The 18,343-nt window shown below is 45.4% G+C and overlaps 1 protein-coding gene across 6 annotated transcripts in view; it reads right to left on the bottom strand.

Moving 5' to 3' along the window:
* Positions 1-18,343, bottom strand: part of GIGYF1 (GRB10 interacting GYF protein 1) — a 459,255-nt gene that overhangs the window by 152,699 nt on the left and 288,213 nt on the right. For 4 of the 6 annotated variants that reach the window (XM_029581610.1, XM_029581609.1, XM_029581613.1 and 1 more), the window contains 3 exons: positions 13,164-13,264; positions 12,730-12,846; positions 1,969-2,069 (listed from right to left, as the gene is read on the bottom strand). In XM_029581610.1, coding sequence (XP_029437470.1) covers positions 1,969-2,069; positions 12,730-12,846; positions 13,164-13,264 — 319 coding nt within the window. The remainder of the gene's footprint in view (positions 1-1,968; positions 2,070-12,729; positions 12,847-13,163; positions 13,265-18,343) is intronic. The other 2 variants (XM_029581612.1, XM_029581614.1) reach the window with 1 other exon arrangement.

The following is an 18,343-nucleotide window of genomic DNA, read 5'->3' as shown; positions in this document are numbered from 1 at the left end:
TGAGCTTTGCCCAACATGAAAATTCTCTTCTTCTTCACTTCTCAAACAGATTGTAACAATTTAATCCTCTCGCACAGACGCCATCGACATAGTTTCGCTTATGGCTACATCAGGGCGATCTCTACACAAGAATCATATTACAACAGCGCAATATTTCAAAATATATTCATATACATTGCTCTATTTCTTTTAAGTATTCACATTTTTTTTTATCTTGCAATAACATGTCTTCTCTCATAGTTAATCTGGGCTTTATTAAACAAACATGGCTGTGCCTTCTATTTAAAGTGTTTATAAAAATTTCTGTATTCAAAGGGATACAACTTAGCCATAGCCCTGGCCACCTTCATAACTGCCTCAGGAGACTCCCACTCCTGGTCAACCAACTTCTTCACCTTCTTCAGCAAAGGAAGGCCTTTGGCAGTCCATGCAGCCTTTCTAGTACAGGGTGCACCCCTTCATTGTCCCTCCTGTGTGACCTTGATCCCTAGTTCCTCCAAAACATGGGGAATGAGGGGATGCAGTTCCTCCTTGCAGAATCTCACCACCCTAGGATCATCCCCTTCCACAACAGGAACCTACACCACATCAGGCCCATTACTCACCAAAGCACTCACATGATCAATGCCTGGGTCATCTTGTGGGCCTTCCTGTAGATCTTCACCTTCTGAGTCCTCAGAGGTCTCTTTATCTTCCCCCAATGTGCATCCCAGGCACCGAAGAATCCCACCTGACCTGGGCTGCTTATCTGCTCTAGTCTTCTTAGCCAAGCACTGGGACTTCTGGGTGGCTGAACACTTACTCACTGCTTCCCTCTTAGCCAGAGAGGCCTTATGGAGCAGCAAGACAAAATCCTTGGAAAATTGCTCAGACCCACTGGATCCCTTCTCAGTGTCCTCATCTGGCTCTCCTGCCCCTTTCTGTACCTTTCACTGTTCCACTGGAGACAGCGGGGGAGGGGAGTCCCTGAACTCCCTAGCAATAGAATGCCTCCTGCCATGTGGAAGCAACATGGCCTCCATCTCCTCCACCCCTCCCGGGGCCTCCTGAATGGGGCCTGAAGAATGCATGTGGTGACCGCTTCCTAAGACCTCTGCGGAAGTCCCTTCCCTTTCAGAGGCACAGCTGGCACACAAGAGGCCCCATCAAGGCACGATTTCCTCACACCACAGGCCCGATACACTGTCCCATGCTCCGCAGGAGGCGCCATGCTTCTACCCGGGCCATGGCAAAAGTAACCTCCTGAGTGCTGCGATCACAGCAGTGCTGCTGCCAGCGCTATCCCGGAACCCTGGTGCTGCATGCAAGTCGCGTGCATCCTCTCTCACTCTCAGTATCAGCCTTAATGCTGTAACATAGCCGACCGATCAGCCCTGTTAGCAAACCATTTTTTTTTTAAAGCAACAGTAACCAAGCAGCCCATAGAAAAAAATAAAGATATACTTTCCTGCTTCTAGCTGCACCTGGCTGTCGGTGGAAGGTGAGAAGGCCTCAGAGGGAGCAAAGGAACCAGGACCCCTGGCTTTCCCTCCCTTTGGAAGTCGAGGGCTGAGACAGATCGGGAATTTCCAACACACCCCCCCCCCCCAACTCGTCCTGCTCAACCTGAGGGATGGCCCATGAAGGAACTTAACACCTCGGGGAGCACCAGTCTTCACTAACTGCTCGCTCTTAAAATTATTTATTTATTTTTAATAAACTCCAGACTGCAGGTTTGCACCTCTACCATCTGCCGGAGACAGAGAAATACTGAGGGATTGCAGGTGGCACTCTCAGTTAAGTAGCAGTGCCTGAAAATTGTTTTTCTCCGCCTCCATCTGCTGGTAGTGATGCAAAACCCACTTATCTGGACAGATCTGTGGTATGAACAGGAATTGTGGTATATGCATATCCCCATAAGAAACTTGAATTTCACTAGATGGCTGTGAAGCTGAGGTATACATATTCTCAAGAGACCCTGCATCTCACCTGTCGGCTGTGAAGCTGAGGTATGCATGTCCCACAGGGACCCTGTATCTGGCACTGACATCGATCTATTCATAGATGGAATCATTCCTTGCTCTCCACTTCTGGGGAAAGAAAAGGTAATAATTTAAATCACCATACACTGCAGAAATGAGGAGACAACAAACTAATCACTGAAAAATCACACTGCAGAGAAACAAAGGCCACTCCTTTAACGCATGTTCAGTTCTAAGCCATTACCTCTCTAGCTTTCTAACCCCCTGACTGAGATGTAAAGTAAGGGCTGACTGAGAATCTGTAACTTTTATTAAATGTTTTCATGTTTCAGAATATATATGATCAGTAGCACTGAGTAGTTAGTCTGCAGTCAGCAGACTTTTTATAAAGATATGAAGTGTTCATAGCAACAGCAATGGTTACATAAATTTCAGGATAGTGTTTTTTGGAGCCAGCACTGCAGCAGTGGGGCATCTGGACCCTAGCAGAAGTAAGTTCCTTATACTCCAAGGCTGTCTCTTAAAGGAATAATATAGTCCTGGATAAGGCAAGGTAAGGTGAAAATGCATACCTTTAAGGTTTCACTAAAGGTTGTGGCAGCTAAATGGATTCACACAGCTGGGACGTAAGACTGGTCCAAGCTGTAGGTTTGGAATTTTGAAGCTTTTCAACTGCTGTTGAGCAACCAGTCACATCTCTAGCAGCCACTCAACCCATCATTTGCCCTTTCTGAAAACTTTGAAAGAAAGAATAGTGTGTGCAATGCTGCAGGTGGTGGTGGTTGGAGTATGTGAATCACCTGTATTCTCTAATATTAGCAACTCAGTGAAGTTATTCCATTTCCACCAACAAGCAACCTCAATGGATTCACACCAGTGGGAATTGCTAAAGTTAAGCATGTGTGCAGAGTTCAGTGCACATGAACATTTGCAAACTGAAAATGAGCCAGGAGGTAAATCAAAGTTACTTGTTACCGGTGTTCTCTATAAACAGCAGGATACTCAGTCAGATCTGTAAGCAATGTCATCTGACACCACGAAATAAAGATTGTTTATTAACTTGAGCTAACAAGGCCTAGAAAGAAAAATGTAGTCTTACCTGCTAATTTCTTTTCCTTGAATCCTGCTAAACCAGTCCAGATATGTGGATTTTTGCTATCCTGCTAGCAGATGGAGACAGAGAACCACAACGTTTTTTTAGTAACATCACTGATTATCAGGAGTGATGCAGCCTGGTAACTTGGCAGTATCCTTATGTCAAAACAATGGCCAAACTACAAAAAACTTTAAAAAAAAACCAACTATGAAAGTGTCTGAAAACAGGAGATCTGCAATCTCCCTCTAAGAATTCTAAAAGGGAATAGACAGAGAAAAAAAGTTACGAAGTGAAGAAATAGAGACTCTCTGTTTCCATAAAGAAAACTTAAGAACCTTGTAGGAGAAGAGAGCAGCTCTTATTCAAGGACAAGACTAAATGTTGCTGCTGACTTCCCAGGAGGGTCCTGGATGGGTCTAGCAGGATTCAAGAAATGGAAATTAACAGTAAAACTAAAATTTCTCCTTCCTCAGCCTGCTAGACCTATCCAGACACATGGGAAGTACCCCAATCCAAACTGACAAGGATGGGAAAAAGCAAGTTTGCTTACCGTTAACGGTGTTTCCGTAGATAGCAGGATGAATTAGCCATGTTGTCATGGGATCTGTCAATCAGGTCCGGGAGGCGGAGCTTGTCAAAGCAGAGATCAGAGCTTTGCTCTCTCTACGGCTGCGCGTGTGTTCCCGCGCAGGAAAGTAATGGAATCTCCTCAGTCTGTGATTAAGCCTTAGTGTAGTCGAAGACTTGGAGAGTGCCAGGGAGGAGGGTGGGTCAGCATGGCTAATTCATCCTGCTATCTACGGAAACACTGTTTATGGTAAGCAAACTTGCTTTTTCCCATCGATAGCAGAGCTGAATTAGCCATGGAGGAAAGGAGGAGCAGAGGTGATATGATACAGACTTTCAGATACTTGAAAGGTTTTAATGATCCAAAGACAACGACAAACCTTTTCCATAGGAAAAAAATCAACAGAACCAGGGGTCACGATTTGAAGCTCCAGGGAGGAAGATTCAGAACCAATGTCAGGAAGTATTTCTTCATGGAGAGGATGGTGGATGCCTGGAATGCCCTTCCGAAGGAAGTGGTGAAGACCAGAACTGGGAAGGACTTCAAAGGGGCGTGGGATAAACACTGTGGATCCATAAAATCAAGAGGCCGTCAATAAAGAGTGGGTGGCTAGCCAGAATGACGGCTACTGCCTGGAGACAATACCCTTATTCAATAAACATACACATGGTTACTGTGACTCCAACATCGCTCTAAGCTACAACAGCAAGAGGAAATGTGGAAAAAAGGATTCGCACTCACAAAGTGGGGAGTAGCTGGCTTGTTACGGCGGTTACTACCCCAAACCAAATAAGCCTGATACTTCACTTTCAATGCATATCCAGCATAGCTCTCTGCTTCAACGGCAGGGGAGAAGAAAAACTGATACTTCACGCATATCCAGCATAGCTCCCTGCTTCAACAGCAGGGGAGAAGAAAAACTGATACTTCACGCATATCCAGCATAGCTCTCTGCTTCAACGGCAGGGGAGAAGAAAAACTGATACTTCACGCATATCCAGCATAGCTCTCTGCTTCAACGGCAGGGGAGAAGAAAAACTGATACTTCACGCATATCCAGCATAGCTCTCTGCTTCAAAAGCAGGGGAGAAGAAAAAAGGATTCGCACTCACAAAGCGGGGAGTAGCTGGCTTGTTACGGCGGTTACTACCCCAAACCAAATAAGCCTGATACTTCACTTTCAATGCATATCCTGCTTCAACGGCAGGGGAGAAGAAAAACTGATACTACAAGCATATCCAGCATAGCTCCCTGCTTCAACGGCAGGGGAGAAGAAAAACAACCAATAAGGGCTGAATAACACAGTCTGGGTAAAACAAATAAGCATGGGTGTAGCTTGCTTATTGCGGCGGTTACTTCCCCTACTACCCATAACTAATCAAGCTAGACATTTCACTTGGTTGCAGCTCCATCACTGCTCTCTACATTAATGGTGGGGGTGGAAGGGAAATAGAACCAAAGAGCTAAGAGAAACAGATAAGTATGAGAAAAAAATGTGAAGCTTGCTGGGCAGACTGGATGGGCCGTTTGGTCTTCTTCTGCCATCATTTCTATGTTTCTATGTTTCTATGCTGTCATGGGAGTCCCAAGCTCCCGATCACGTTGTTTTTGATATATATGTTTGTACGTGATCTTTGACAGTGTGGCAGTCACCGTGGACAGGAGGATAGAGATTGCAGGATTGCTTGCCCTATCTTTGCATCCGTGGCTGCTTGTTGATCAAGGCAGTAGTGAGATGTGAAGGTATGGAGCGATGACCATGTAGCTGCCTTGCAAATGTCTATGGGTTGCACATTCTTTAGGTGTGCCAATGAGGCTGCTACTGCTCTGACTTGGTGAGCTTTAGGCTCTGAATGTAGTTGTAGTTTGTTTGTCGCAACAGAATTTGATGCACTGCGCTATCCAGCTGGAGATGGTGCGTTTAGTCACTGGTAATCCAGGTGCCTTTGGGTCAAAGGAGACAAAGAGTTGAGAAACACGGGAGTCTGAGTTTGTTCTTTCTTTGTAGTATGCTAAAGCTCTTTTACAATCTAGTGTGTGCAGTAGTTTTTTCCTATCATTTGCATGAGGTTTAGGGAAAAAGGTGGGTAATTCCATGGTCTGAGATGGAATTGGGAAACCACTTTTGATAGGAAAGAAGGGTGAGTTCGGAGAACTCTCTTTTGGTGATGAAATTGCAAATATGGAGAATAATGGACCAAGGCCTGCAATTCACTAACTCTCCGTGCTGATGTTACTGCAACCAAGAATACCACTTTCCATGTGAGGTATTTAATATATGCCGAGTGCATGGGTTCAAATGGGGAAAGCATGAGTTGTTCCAGAATTATGTTGAGGTTCCATGGAACCTCAACATATTGGAGGACGAATGTGAGTTAGCCCGTTAATGAAACGAGATAGTAAGGGGTGATTGGATATAGGAATACTGTTAACTGGTTTATGATATGCCCCTATGGCACTGAGATGAACTCTGATGGATGATGTTGCTAGACCCGCTGTATATAATGTATGAAGATAATCAATGAGCAACTCAGGTGAGCAGTCTAATGGTGGTGGTACACCTTTGGAAGTGCACCATGTAGAGTAAAGTTTCCATTTATAGCTATAATTTTTCCTCGTTGAGAGTTTCCTGGATTCTGGCATGATGTGCTTCCCGAATGTCAGTAAATAAAAGTTAATAAATAAATAAAATAAAATAAAAATTCTAACAAGATGAATTGTGCCGAGGTGGAAACTCCCTGTTCTGTTAGAAGGAGCCTCTCAATCTCCACGCCGTCAAGTGGCGAGATGAGTGTAGCGGGTGTAGAAGCGTCCCTTGATCTTGGCAGAGAAGATCCTGGCGATTCGGTAATTGAATTGTATCCATGATGGATAGTCTGAGAAGGAAACTGTACCACGGTTGCCTCGGCCAAGCCGGGGCTATGAGTATCAGTTGAGCTTTGTCTGCTATGCACTTTTGAACTGTGGTATGGGAGGAAAGGCGTATAGAAGGCCTGTCGTCCACGGGATAAGGAAGGCATCTTGGGCAATCCTGAATTGGCTTGGTCTTATCGAGCAGAATTTGGGAACTTGAGCATTGATCTCCGTTGCAAAGAGATCTATCAAAGGCGTCCCCCACTGCATGAATATGTCTTGGGCTATTTCTGTATTGAGTGCCCACTCGTGAGGATGAAAGATGTGGCTTAGCTTGTCCGCTCTTGTGTTTGCAACTCCTGGTAGATAAGTTGCCTGGAGATGTATGCAATTTCGATGAGCATGTTTGAAGATTGTCAGGGTCTCCTTGCAAAGGGACCATGAACCGGACCCCTCCTTATTTGCTGATGTAAAACATTGCAACTTGGTTGTCCGTGTAGATCATGACCCTGCGTCCTTTCAGGTGGTATTGGAACACTCGTAATGCATTCCGAATCGCTCTGAGTTCCAATAAATTTGCAAGTTTTGTTCCGAGATTGTCCATAACCCTTGTGTTTCGTAAATCTCGAGGTGTGCACCCCAGCCCTTGCGAGACGCATCTGTGGTTAATATTGCGTTGTGAGGAGGGGAACTGAACAATGCTCCCTTGGATAGGGTGGAGTCTAGGAGCCACCATGTTATATCTTTTCTCATTTCGGCAGTCAACGATAACTTCTGTGTCAATGGTTGAGAGTGCTGTTTCCATTGAAGTTTCAAGCCCCATTGCAGGGGTTGGTGTTGGGAACCATGAAATTTGCCACTGCTATGTGGCAGAGGACTACTAAAACCTGTCTCGCTGAAGATCTCTGAGTATGGTTCAAGGTATGTAACAGAAGACGGATTTGTGATATTCTGTCGCTTGGTAGGTATGCCCTGTTGCGCGTAGTGTCCAGGCATGCTCCTATGAACTGTAACTGTTGTGTTGGTTGTAGGTGTGATTTCTGAAAACTGATCACCAATCCTAACTCTTGCAAGCATTGTATCACTCGATGGAGGTGCTCGAGTAAGATGTTTGGAGTTGGGGCGATTATGAGCCAATCGTCCAGATATGGAAAGATGGTTATACCTTGTTGTCTGAGATGAGCCACCACCACTACCATGCATTTGGTGAACACCCTGGGTGCAGCCGATAGTCCAAAGGGGAGAACTTTGTACTGGTAGTGTTGATGCCTATAGCGAAAGCATAGGTAACGCCACGAGGATGGATGGATTGGAATGTGTGTGTAAGCATCCTTCAGGTCAATGGAGCACATCCAATCGGTTTGAATCAGAAGGAGGACTGATTTCAACGATACCATTTTGAATTTCTCTTTGGTGAGAAATTTGTTCAATTCCCTTAGGTCTAGGATGGGGCAAAGGCCACCTGACTTCTTGGGTATGAGGAAGTATGGGGAATAAAATCCTACTGATTGGGTTCCCAGGTAAATTTGTTGAATTGCTTGTTGTTTGCGAAGCATTGCATGTTGTTTGCGAAGCAAAGCAATTTCCTCCCCCAGTTGTGGTTGGAAGTTGTGAATCTTGAAAGTGGAAAGATGAGGTAATATGGGTTTTGTGACAAATTGGAGTTGGTAGCCATTACGTACTATCTCCAAAACCCACTGATCGGATGTTATTCTCTCCCAGGCTGCCAGGCAGGAATGAATCCTGCCGGGTGGTGCTTGATGTTGTGGTGGTGGCTGGGTAACTAAAAAGATGAAGTCGCTTTCACTGCAGTAGCCGGCTGTTATGCCTGCTGTCTCTGGTTACGTGGTTTACCTCTACATTGGTTTGAGGTATTCTGTTGTGGAGCAGGACGCTGGTACGCAGGGTAAGCCTGTGTACGAAAGGACTGGTAAGATCTGTAGGGTCTCCTGGCATATGATTGCCTAGGAGTAGATCCAATATAACGAGGTGTGGTCGACTAGTTAGGATGTGATGTTAATGATTGTACTACTAGAGCTTCTTCCTTAAGTTTACCTACTGTGTCCTGAAATTGTTCTCTGAACAGGTTATCTCCTGTACATGGGAGGTTTGTTAGTTTTTCGTGAAATCTTCACGTATCGAACTTGAGTGTAGCCATGCTAGTCTGCGGGCTCCAATGGCTGTTGCCGATGCCCTAGACATTGTTTCATATGCTTCATAGACTGACCTCAAAAGGTGTTGGGAACACTCTTCCGTGTCATGAAGAGGCGGAGGTATGTGATCCGCAGTCGAGGAAAGCATACCTTTTATAGCCTGTATGCACTCATATAGGTATTGTACCATGTAGAACTGATGGTGCATAATTCGGGCATGCAACATTGAGTTATGGTATATTTTCCTGCCAAACTCATCTAAATATTTGTTGTCTTTCCCTGGTGGGTATAAGGAATGCGACTTTTTCTTAAATCTTTGCATCGCCGACTCTACTACAATTGAAGCGTGAGGTAATTGTGGTATAGAGTACGGTGATGTTTTCCTCATACAAAATTTTATGTCAGTCTTCCTGGAAACTGCTGAGATTGCGTAAGGTGTTTCCCAGGATTTCTGTGAGACTGAATGTAGGAGTTCTTGTGGTGGAAGAGATATTGGTTCTCCTGGAGTATTGAAAATCTTTAGGAGGCCAAGAGTTTCTGATCTAGGGACTGTTTCTTTTTGAACCTCTAGATGCAGTATCGAACCTAATTTTTCCAGAAATTTTGGGTATGTAAAGTCTTCCGGAGGGGAACACGGCTCCTGAGGTTGCTCCTGCGGATCCGATGGGAATCCCGTAGATGATGATGGGGATGTTTGCGGTGAAGGAGAATCAAAAGATATATCCTGGTTATAATTTGGTGAGGCTGGTCTGTTTGCTATGGGAGATGTTGGAGACTCCACCAACTGCTCTCTATTAGTCTGTGTCTTATGTTCCAGAGAACTGCCAGAAGCAAGATTAGTCATTTTGAATGACGACTGCAGAGATTCATGAAATCCTGTTAAGGATTGGGACAATTGAAAAACTGCCTCTTTTGTATGAAGGGGCATTATTGTATGGCCATCTGGTTCTTGTGACTCACATGCTTTAGGTTGCATTGGAGTGTTGCGAGGTAAAGTAGTGGATACTTTATGGTCTTTCTGTTTTTTTGTCGCATATCATGTCCATCGAATCCTCTGAAGCTGTAGAAGCATTAGAGGAAGCAACTTGTATTACCCTCTGTTTGGGAGAAGGGATTTGAAGCTGGTATGTGAGATGATTTAGAAGTCGAAGGGCTTACTTCCCATGTTGCACGCCTCTTTGCCGACCTTTTGTGGTGGTAGTGATGTGAGTGCTTATGATAATAGTGTGACGACGAGTCTGTATGACTTCTACGTGAAGACGGTGATCGCTTTCTGCGTTTCATTGTAAACTCTGTCGAAGTCGCTCTCGAAGAGAGGGAAGTACCCGAACGAGGTGAGGTTAACGATGGAGAGGTGGAATGAGACATTTTGTGAGGGTCCACATAGTCTCCTCAACTCATGGTGTAGTAGAAGAGACATGTGTTCCTGTGTCTTGTGCGCCAATTTGGATTTGTGCGCAGATTTAGACTTGTGCGAATATCTTTATGTCTGTGCGCGCCAAAGTTATCGGCGCCGATGTCTCCAGCGCTATGCTCACAAGTGTCTTTGGCGCCATGCGCACAGAAGTGTTGTGCACCAATAGTTCTTCAGGCGCAGAAGTGTTATGCACCATCATAGTTTTATGCACATAAGGCATCTTAGGCGCAGAAGTCTTAGGTGCCACGATTTTTGGCGCCAGTGTCTTTTGCGCTGGCGCTTCTGGCTCTATGGATTGTTTGAAATCCGATGGCTTTGCCGGCTTGCCACGTCCTTACCTCCAAGACTGGAGGATTGAGGATCCCATGAAGATGCCCTCTTTTTTGAGGGAGCCGGTAAAATTGCAGGGCCAGGCGACGAATGAGCCTCCGATGGCTCCGGTGAGGCAAAAAGTTCCTGAAGCCTGTAAGCCCATTGGTTTCAGGGCTCTCGGAGACATCCTCGAACAAAATTCACAATCTTCACGATTGTTATCTGGCCCCTAGGCATCAGTAACATCAGTCATGTCCATCCGTGACCGACATTACCTTGCCACAATTACAGGGTTTAAAACCCGATTTTGAATTTTTATTTAATAACGCTGAGGAGAAGAACAGCTCCGCGTGCGATCCCGTGTGCGGAAAGAACAGATTGAGGAGATTCTGTTACTTTCCTGTGCGGGAACACACACTGAGACCGCAGCATCCACTTTAGGTTTCTTCAACAGGTCTAAAACGTCCGTCGATAGGGGATATAGTTTAGCCATCGCTCTGCCCACTTTCAGACCTGCATACGGTGCCTCCCACTCCCGGGTTACCAGTTTGCGTACTTTCTTCGGTAGAGGAAAAGAAGTAGTGGGACCCCTAATGCCATCGAGGACGGGATTAACCCCCTCATTGTCAGACTCTTCCTGTGACACCTTAAGGCCCAGGACCTGAGGAATATGGGGACACAGTTCCTCACTTTTAAATAAGCGAACCACACTGGCATCATCTCCCTCCGCAGGTGGTGTATCGGGGTCATCTGTATCGTCCGTATCCACATCCGCCTGATCTGGGTCTGTCCCCATAGACACTCCCATGGGCGGCATCAAACCTGACCCCGGCATCAGGCCTTGAGCGCCCTCCTCTCTCGGTCGAGTCTGATCCATAGGGCGCTGCCTAGGATCTGCGCCCCGATTTAATTTCCCAGGTGGATGACTGATGTCTTCCGGGATTCCAGGTCTCTTTACCACTGAGCGTTTGAGAGCCAAGAAGGCTTCGTGCATGAGGAGAACAAATTCCGGGGAAAACCCCTCTGGGGAAACTCCTGAAGGCACAGCGCCAACTCCCCCCATGGGGTCCTCCCCTACAGGAGCTAAAACAGGAGGGGGATTCCTCCTCCCGCGATTCTAGGTCCGGGCCACCCGGTCCTTCTCCAAGGGGGGAGGGGGGGACTTTCCGGTCCCAATAAGTCCCCTAACTCCTGAGCACAATCGGGGCATAAAAAGGCTGCGTCCAGAGCCTGATCGTGTGTGCCACACATGCGGCAGGCCGGTGATTTTGAGCGCAGCCCCATCTGTGAAAGCGCGCCGCCTCGTGAAACTAAGGGGGAGAAGGCCGCGATTGTCACACCCACCGCTCGCAGCCGCGACGCGGGAAAAATTCAGTCCGGAAGGCCAAAACAAACCTTTCCTGAAAACGAGAAAAAAAAAAAAAAAACCACTCGCCAAGCCGCGGCCAGCCAAGAGAAAAAAAAACAGCCTGTCCCTGACTGAATACGCCGCCGCAAATAGCAATAACAACTGGCCTAAAAGAGAAACTCATCCCTTCCCTTCCACAGCAGCCCGGAGCTCCGGGAGCAAGCAGCTGATAGCCTCCCCACACGGCCTCAGAGGGCCCGATCCCCCTGCACAGACTCCTTACCTCAGAGCCGACAGCATCCGGCCAGACGCTCAGACTGAGAAACTTTTTTTTTTTTTTAAACTTTACTGAGGCAAAACAGGGGATGCTCCAGCAGGGATCGAGGGAGCAGCTGTAGCAGTGTCGGTGGCGAGTAACCAGGAGCCCCTGGCCTTCACACACAGACCCGTGGCGGCGAGACCCTGATAGGGATATCCAATCCCTCGGACGCCCGGCTTCCACCAAGGGATGGCCCATGAAGGTTCCTAATACCTCGGAAGCAACCGCAGCAAAAAGAAAAAATTCTAACTAGTGAAAAAAATCAAACTAAAAACTGCAGGTGTGCATCTCTGCCATCTGCTGGAGTCAGAAAATACTGAGGGACTGCAGGTGGCACACACACACATATATATATATGCGAGCGGTGGGTGTGACACATATATATATATATATATATATATATCTCCAAAGCTTTCTTCTCTGACTCCAGCTGCTGGTAGAGACCATATGCTGGTAGCAACCAGTTCAAAAGCTTCATATTCCAAATGAGTTGCTGCTATTTGAGAAACTCCAATTCTCAGATTTGTAGATGGATGTTTTGACACCCCTGAGCACTCAAGTTCATTATGTCATATATATGGTATCAAAGTTCTGCTGAGCTCAGAGGGCAGAAGCTCTGTGGCTCTGGTACAGATTGGGGTTAGATGGTGGTGGAAAGAAAGGGCAGAGAGTACGACAGTCAAGAAAAAGGCAGCATTATACCTGGTTTTGAGAGCTTGTAGCTGCTGCAGGAACACTGTTAGCTGCTGTTGCTGTTGTGGTGTCAGGTCCCCTGAAGCTGCCTTCTGTTGTAATGCACATTGTGCATACTGCTGCCTGCTGAAGTACAGTGGGAGTGAAAGAGAGGGGCAGGAGGAGGAAAGAACAATTAATAAATATTGCAGTCTCTTCTGACACGACATGCAACAGGTAATCAGTGTACAATGAAGATCTTCTGCAACATCTTCCTTGGAGTGGGGGCACAGAAGAGGCTAAATGCTCCTCAGAGCCCATGAGAAAGTTGATGTGGGTGGAAGATGACCATTAGAGAAGTATGACACTAGAAAGGCTGATATTGGTATAGATGGTGGGAGAGAGGCGTCTTTGCATACAGTATTTGATCCCTAGTTGTTCTTGGGGGCTTTATTGGGATGTACCTGTTGATTAACTGCAGGAACTGCTGATGCTGGAGCTGTTGGTAGAGGGCTGCAGCTGCCAGCTCCTGCTGCTTCTTCAGTCTGTCCTGGTCCATGTTGCCCTGTAAGCAAGGGATTGTTAATTAGAAGAGTGTTCTCAACCTTTTTATTTCATGGAACACTAAAGTTTATGCAGTCCTCGTGTCACACTGAACCAAATTTTGCATAATCCTCATTCCTACTCTCTCCCATTGGCAGGAGGATAGCAACACTTTTTACCTGTGTGTGCCTCAATCTACGTTCACTGTGACATCTGAACATGTAGGCCAGAGAGTTATGCAAGATTACAGTTCCCCTCACATTCAGACATCAGACTGATGTGGGCACACAGGTAAACACTACTCTTCACCTTCTGGTGGGAAGGAGGTTAACAGATTTCTGGTCGATGAATCTGGGATACCTGTTTCCTGTAGTGTTAGTCATGAGCAAGCAGCTCATTTTGGTAGACTGGAGGGGAGTTCAGTGGACTGTCTCCATAGAAAATGTTAGTACATTCTTTAAGTTTTGTTGCAACAAAATATTTTTGGCCCAATACAAAAGCCTCAGAACTGGCAGATATATTAAGAAGCGCGCCGAGGGGGCCATAAGCATGGCGCAGGGCTGTGAAGCGTAGCGCAGGGTTGCGAGGCGTAGCGCAGGAGCACGGCAAAAGGGCATGCCCCTTTGTTCGCCCCTTCGTACAGCCACTTCTACAGTAATAGGTATGGATCATTCTTCAATCAACATGATGGAGGCAACTCATATTCCAATCTGCACTAATCGTGGGAACTACAATAAAAATGCAATCAGACAGCCAAAACGAAGCTTCACATCACAGGACATAAGAAATCTTAATAATTTGATTACAATCCAACCATATGAGTCAGCTAATATATCGAACCTTTTTTTTCTATCCTGTTATTCAATGCCTAATCAATATCGAAAGAGACGCCCATACTCTCTGATCTCTTGAATGATTGTATCCCTTGCTTCATTGCAATAACAGAAACTTGGTTAAAAAAAAAAATCAGACACGGTCATAACAAATCAAATTACAAACGATTTACGAAGTCTTCTCTTTAGCCAGATTACATCGAAAAGGGGGGGGGGGGGGAGGGATTTTGTTGATAATTGATAAAGACTTAGAATGTAAAATAATAACAAATGTACCGAAAAACCAAGAAATTGCTGTGTTCCAAACTTGTCAAATTTTCCTGTTATACTGCCCCCCCTGGATTGCTTGAACTTATCACCATTAATATATTATACCATTAATGTATATTTTGAAAAATACCTTCCCTAAACTCCTCTTCCCTGACATTTGCAGTGGCTACAAGTTGACACCTGATTATTGTTTTGGTATGTTTGATTAATCATTGATTGTTTTGATGTTTACCTTTTTTTTTATAAATTAATAATTTTATTTTATTATGAGATTTATGTAAATTTTTAGCTATTACTTATTTTATGATTAATATTTATGTAAACTGTTTTGACTAGACTGTTTGTAAAAGCGGTATAAAAGCACTTTTAAATAGATTAACTAATTAATAGAATTTCTGATGACTAACATTAATCCATCCAAACCTACTGTTATCTTAGGTGATTTCAATTTACACATGGACACAAAACCATTATCAAACATGTTCTACACTGAATGACGCACTTATTGCATTAGGATTTAAACTAATCATAGAGGACCTTATATACATTAATGATAGTCACTTAGAAAATGTCACAACGAACTGCACACAAATACCATGGTCCAACCACTTCCTTATTAAATCAAAGTTATCCTGTAAATTAATACTTGAATCCCAAAATAGCGGAAAAGTCCATTTTGAATACCGACCAAAATTTAATACAGATCTCCTGCAAACTAATATCGAAAATAATTACAAAGCGTTAATTTTTTAAATTGTACTAATGCAGTATCTAACTGGCACGAAATAAATAATGACATTGCGAATAACATAAGCCCAATGAAATCTGCCTGTATAAATAAATCCCACAATAATAAACCCTGGTTCAATCAAGAGATAAGAGCAGCAAAAACCAAATTGAGAAATAAAGAAAAAAAATAGAGGAAAAATAAAAACATTGACACATTAACCTCATATCTGATTTTTTTTGCCTACTATAAAAAATTAATTATGACTGCTAAGAAGGAATATTATAGTATGAAACTTCAAAAATTTGCACACAACCCCAGAACACTTATAATATTGTCAACAATCTCAAATATAAATATACCACACAGTCATCACTTGATGAATCCAGATGTGATAAAACAGTGCTATTCTTTAAAACTAAAATTGAAAACCTCAGGACTAACTTAAATATGACTACTAGACAAGAGATCAAATTGTGTGTAAAAGAAAGCATACCTTGGAAAGAATTTGATGAAGTATCAATACTGAAAATATGATAAAGAAACTCAACCCAGCAAATCACATCAGTGACAAAAAAGTAACAATCACAAAAGAGATTGAAGTGTTATCTGAAAAGAAAGAAGAAACCCAATGCATACAGAAATTCCATAATACAATCAGTAACCAAATGAAAAAGCTCACTATGCTGGGTGACTGTCAGAGGCACTAATCTGGGAACTCTCAGCAAGGGAAACACTACAGTTAAAAGCCTCCCAGGATCATAGGCCAGCAGAAATGCTATTCAAACAGTCACTGACAGTAGGACATTAGAATGTCACCCCCAAATACAAATGCAATTTAAAAAAAAAGGCAAAGTGGATAAAAAAAAGTCAGCTAAAGTCAGTCCAAGAAAAACATTAACCTGTACCAGAACAGCTGGAAAGCAATGTGCACAAATGCTCGTAGTTTGGGCAATAAAATCCCAGACCTGCAAGCCCTAATGGTGGAGACTGACTTGGACATTTTTGCTGTCACGGAGTCGTGGTTCACGGATTCACATGATTGGGATGCTACCATACCGGGATATAACTTATTAACAGGCCGATACAGTAAAGCACGGCCGCGGTTACCCTGCTTCTAACCCGCTTTATACCCACAATTTGGCCACGTAAGTCCAACCCGCGATTCACTATCCCTTTTAACCCATCCTTACCGCTTCTTTAAATCGACGGGTAACCCTTTCCGCCCGCATGTACATGATATGTAAACGATCAGATTAGCTATTCCCTCCCATATAGTAACGTGCGCCCCGATTATCGCCTTTTTAACCTGCAGTTTTGCCGAGTGTTTAACCTGCTGATTTACCGCCTACCCTTACCCCTGCGTTAGTGTGGAGCGTCAGGTCAGAGAGACGAAATTTCACAGGCCAACGACCCCCTCACCCCCCAGGACAAGATCTTTAGAGGAGCCAGGATCGGGCAAACTTTCCCCCAGCCCCCGCTCACCTGCCCTGGTCGCGTCCATGGGTGCCGGTCTCCCGTGCGGGTGCGCTAACCGCTCCGGAGCAGGAAAGAAGGACCTGTTGTTTCCAAGCATAACCTAAACTCTTGCCTGCCCAACCTAAAATCCAACGCACCGGGAAAGCCACTCTTCAGATCGCGACCAATCCCATCACTGGAAGGACGAAAGATTTTTTAAGCGTCCCAGTTCCTCTCTCCGCTATGTCAATGCATTCTCCTTTCCACTGCAATGCGAACAGTATTCTGAAAAATAACTTTCAAACCCAGGGTGGTGGAGCATTGTTGTGCTTGATAAAACCTGCACTCAACAGGATCGGGCAAACTTTCCCCCAGCCCACGCTCACCTGCCCTGGCCGCGTCCATGGGTGCCGGTCTCTGGAGCAGCCCCAGTCCCCTCTCCCCTCCTCCCGGGGGCAGCCGGTGGCGAGAGCGAGAGCGGCTTCAGCAGCCCGAGGTGGCTTCCAGCAGCCCCCTCCGGTGAGGGTGCATGAACGCATGCCGTGACCTGAGCGCCCGGCTGAACGTCTGAGGTCACGGCATGCGCTCATGGCAGTGAAGGTGCATGAACGCACGCCGTGACTTGAATGCCCGGCGTGCGCTCATTCATCATCGCCGGCGAGGGCTGCTGGAAGCCACCTCGCATGGGGAGCGCCCGATCCACCCTGGGCTGCTGAAGCCGCTCTCGCCGCCGGCTGCCCCCGGGAGGAGGGGAGAGAGGACTGGGGCTGCTCCGGAGACCGGCACCCATGGACGAGGCCAGGGCAGGTGAGCATGGGCTGGGGGAAAGTTTGCCCGATCCTGTTGAGTGCAGGTTTTATCAAGCACAACAATGCTCCACCATCCTGGGTTTGAAAGTTATTTTTCAGAATACTGTTCGCATTGCAGTGGAAAGGAGAATGCATTGACATAGCGGAGAGAGGAACTGGGACGCTTAAAAAAAATCTTTCGTCCTTCCAGTGATGGGATTAGTCGCGATCTGAAGAGTGGCTTTCCCAGTGCTTTGGATTTTAGGTTGGGCAGGCAAGAGTTTAGGTTATGCTTGGAAACAACAGGTCCTTCCCAATACGTTTTCTTTTGGTCTGATTTGATTGTATTTTTTTTCCCCTAGGGGAACTGTCTTGCTAAATCATGACCCTTGCTGTTAATGGCCGGCTATTACTTCTTTGATCCTTTTCTTTTGCTTAAAGTTGGGATCCACTTCCTGGTATCTGTCATTTCAAATGTCATTTGAAATGACAGGTACCAGCGCACCCAGGATACTGTATAGGCGCTGTATAGCGCTCTATACAGTAAAATGGATTGCGCTTCATGGACGCGGCTTGCATTTGCATGCCATTTAAATACTGTATCAAGTGCTATGTGATCCAAACTGTGCGTGCGGCAAACGAGGATGCGTCCGGCACTGCCGCACTCTTTCTACCGTGTCCTTACTGTATCGGCCTGTAAGAAAGGACAGAGAGGACAGAAAAGTGGGAGGAGTGGCTCTTTAAGTCAAAAACAATATCCAAGCACCCGAGCTGCAGGGAAAATGGGGAAAAGAAGAAGTTTTATGGGCCGTCCTAAAAAAAAGATGATAGGACATCCATTTTTACTGGCATGGTTTACAGGCCTCCAAATCAAATGGAAGTACTAGACAGAGATCTGATTGAAGACATCCAAAAGATGAGTAAGAAGGGAGAAGTGGTGATTGTTGGAGATTTTAATCTACCGGATTGTAAATTGGAGAATCCCTTCTGCAGAATCTAACAGTAGTAGAGAGATAGTGGATGCC

Source organism: Rhinatrema bivittatum, chromosome 16 (assembly GCF_901001135.1).
Source record: "Rhinatrema bivittatum chromosome 16, aRhiBiv1.1, whole genome shotgun sequence".
In the NCBI taxonomy this organism is placed as follows: domain Eukaryota; kingdom Metazoa; phylum Chordata; class Amphibia; order Gymnophiona; family Rhinatrematidae; genus Rhinatrema; species Rhinatrema bivittatum.
Note: the sequence above shows the minus strand (reverse complement) of the source record. Positions and strands in the feature narration are given on the sequence as shown.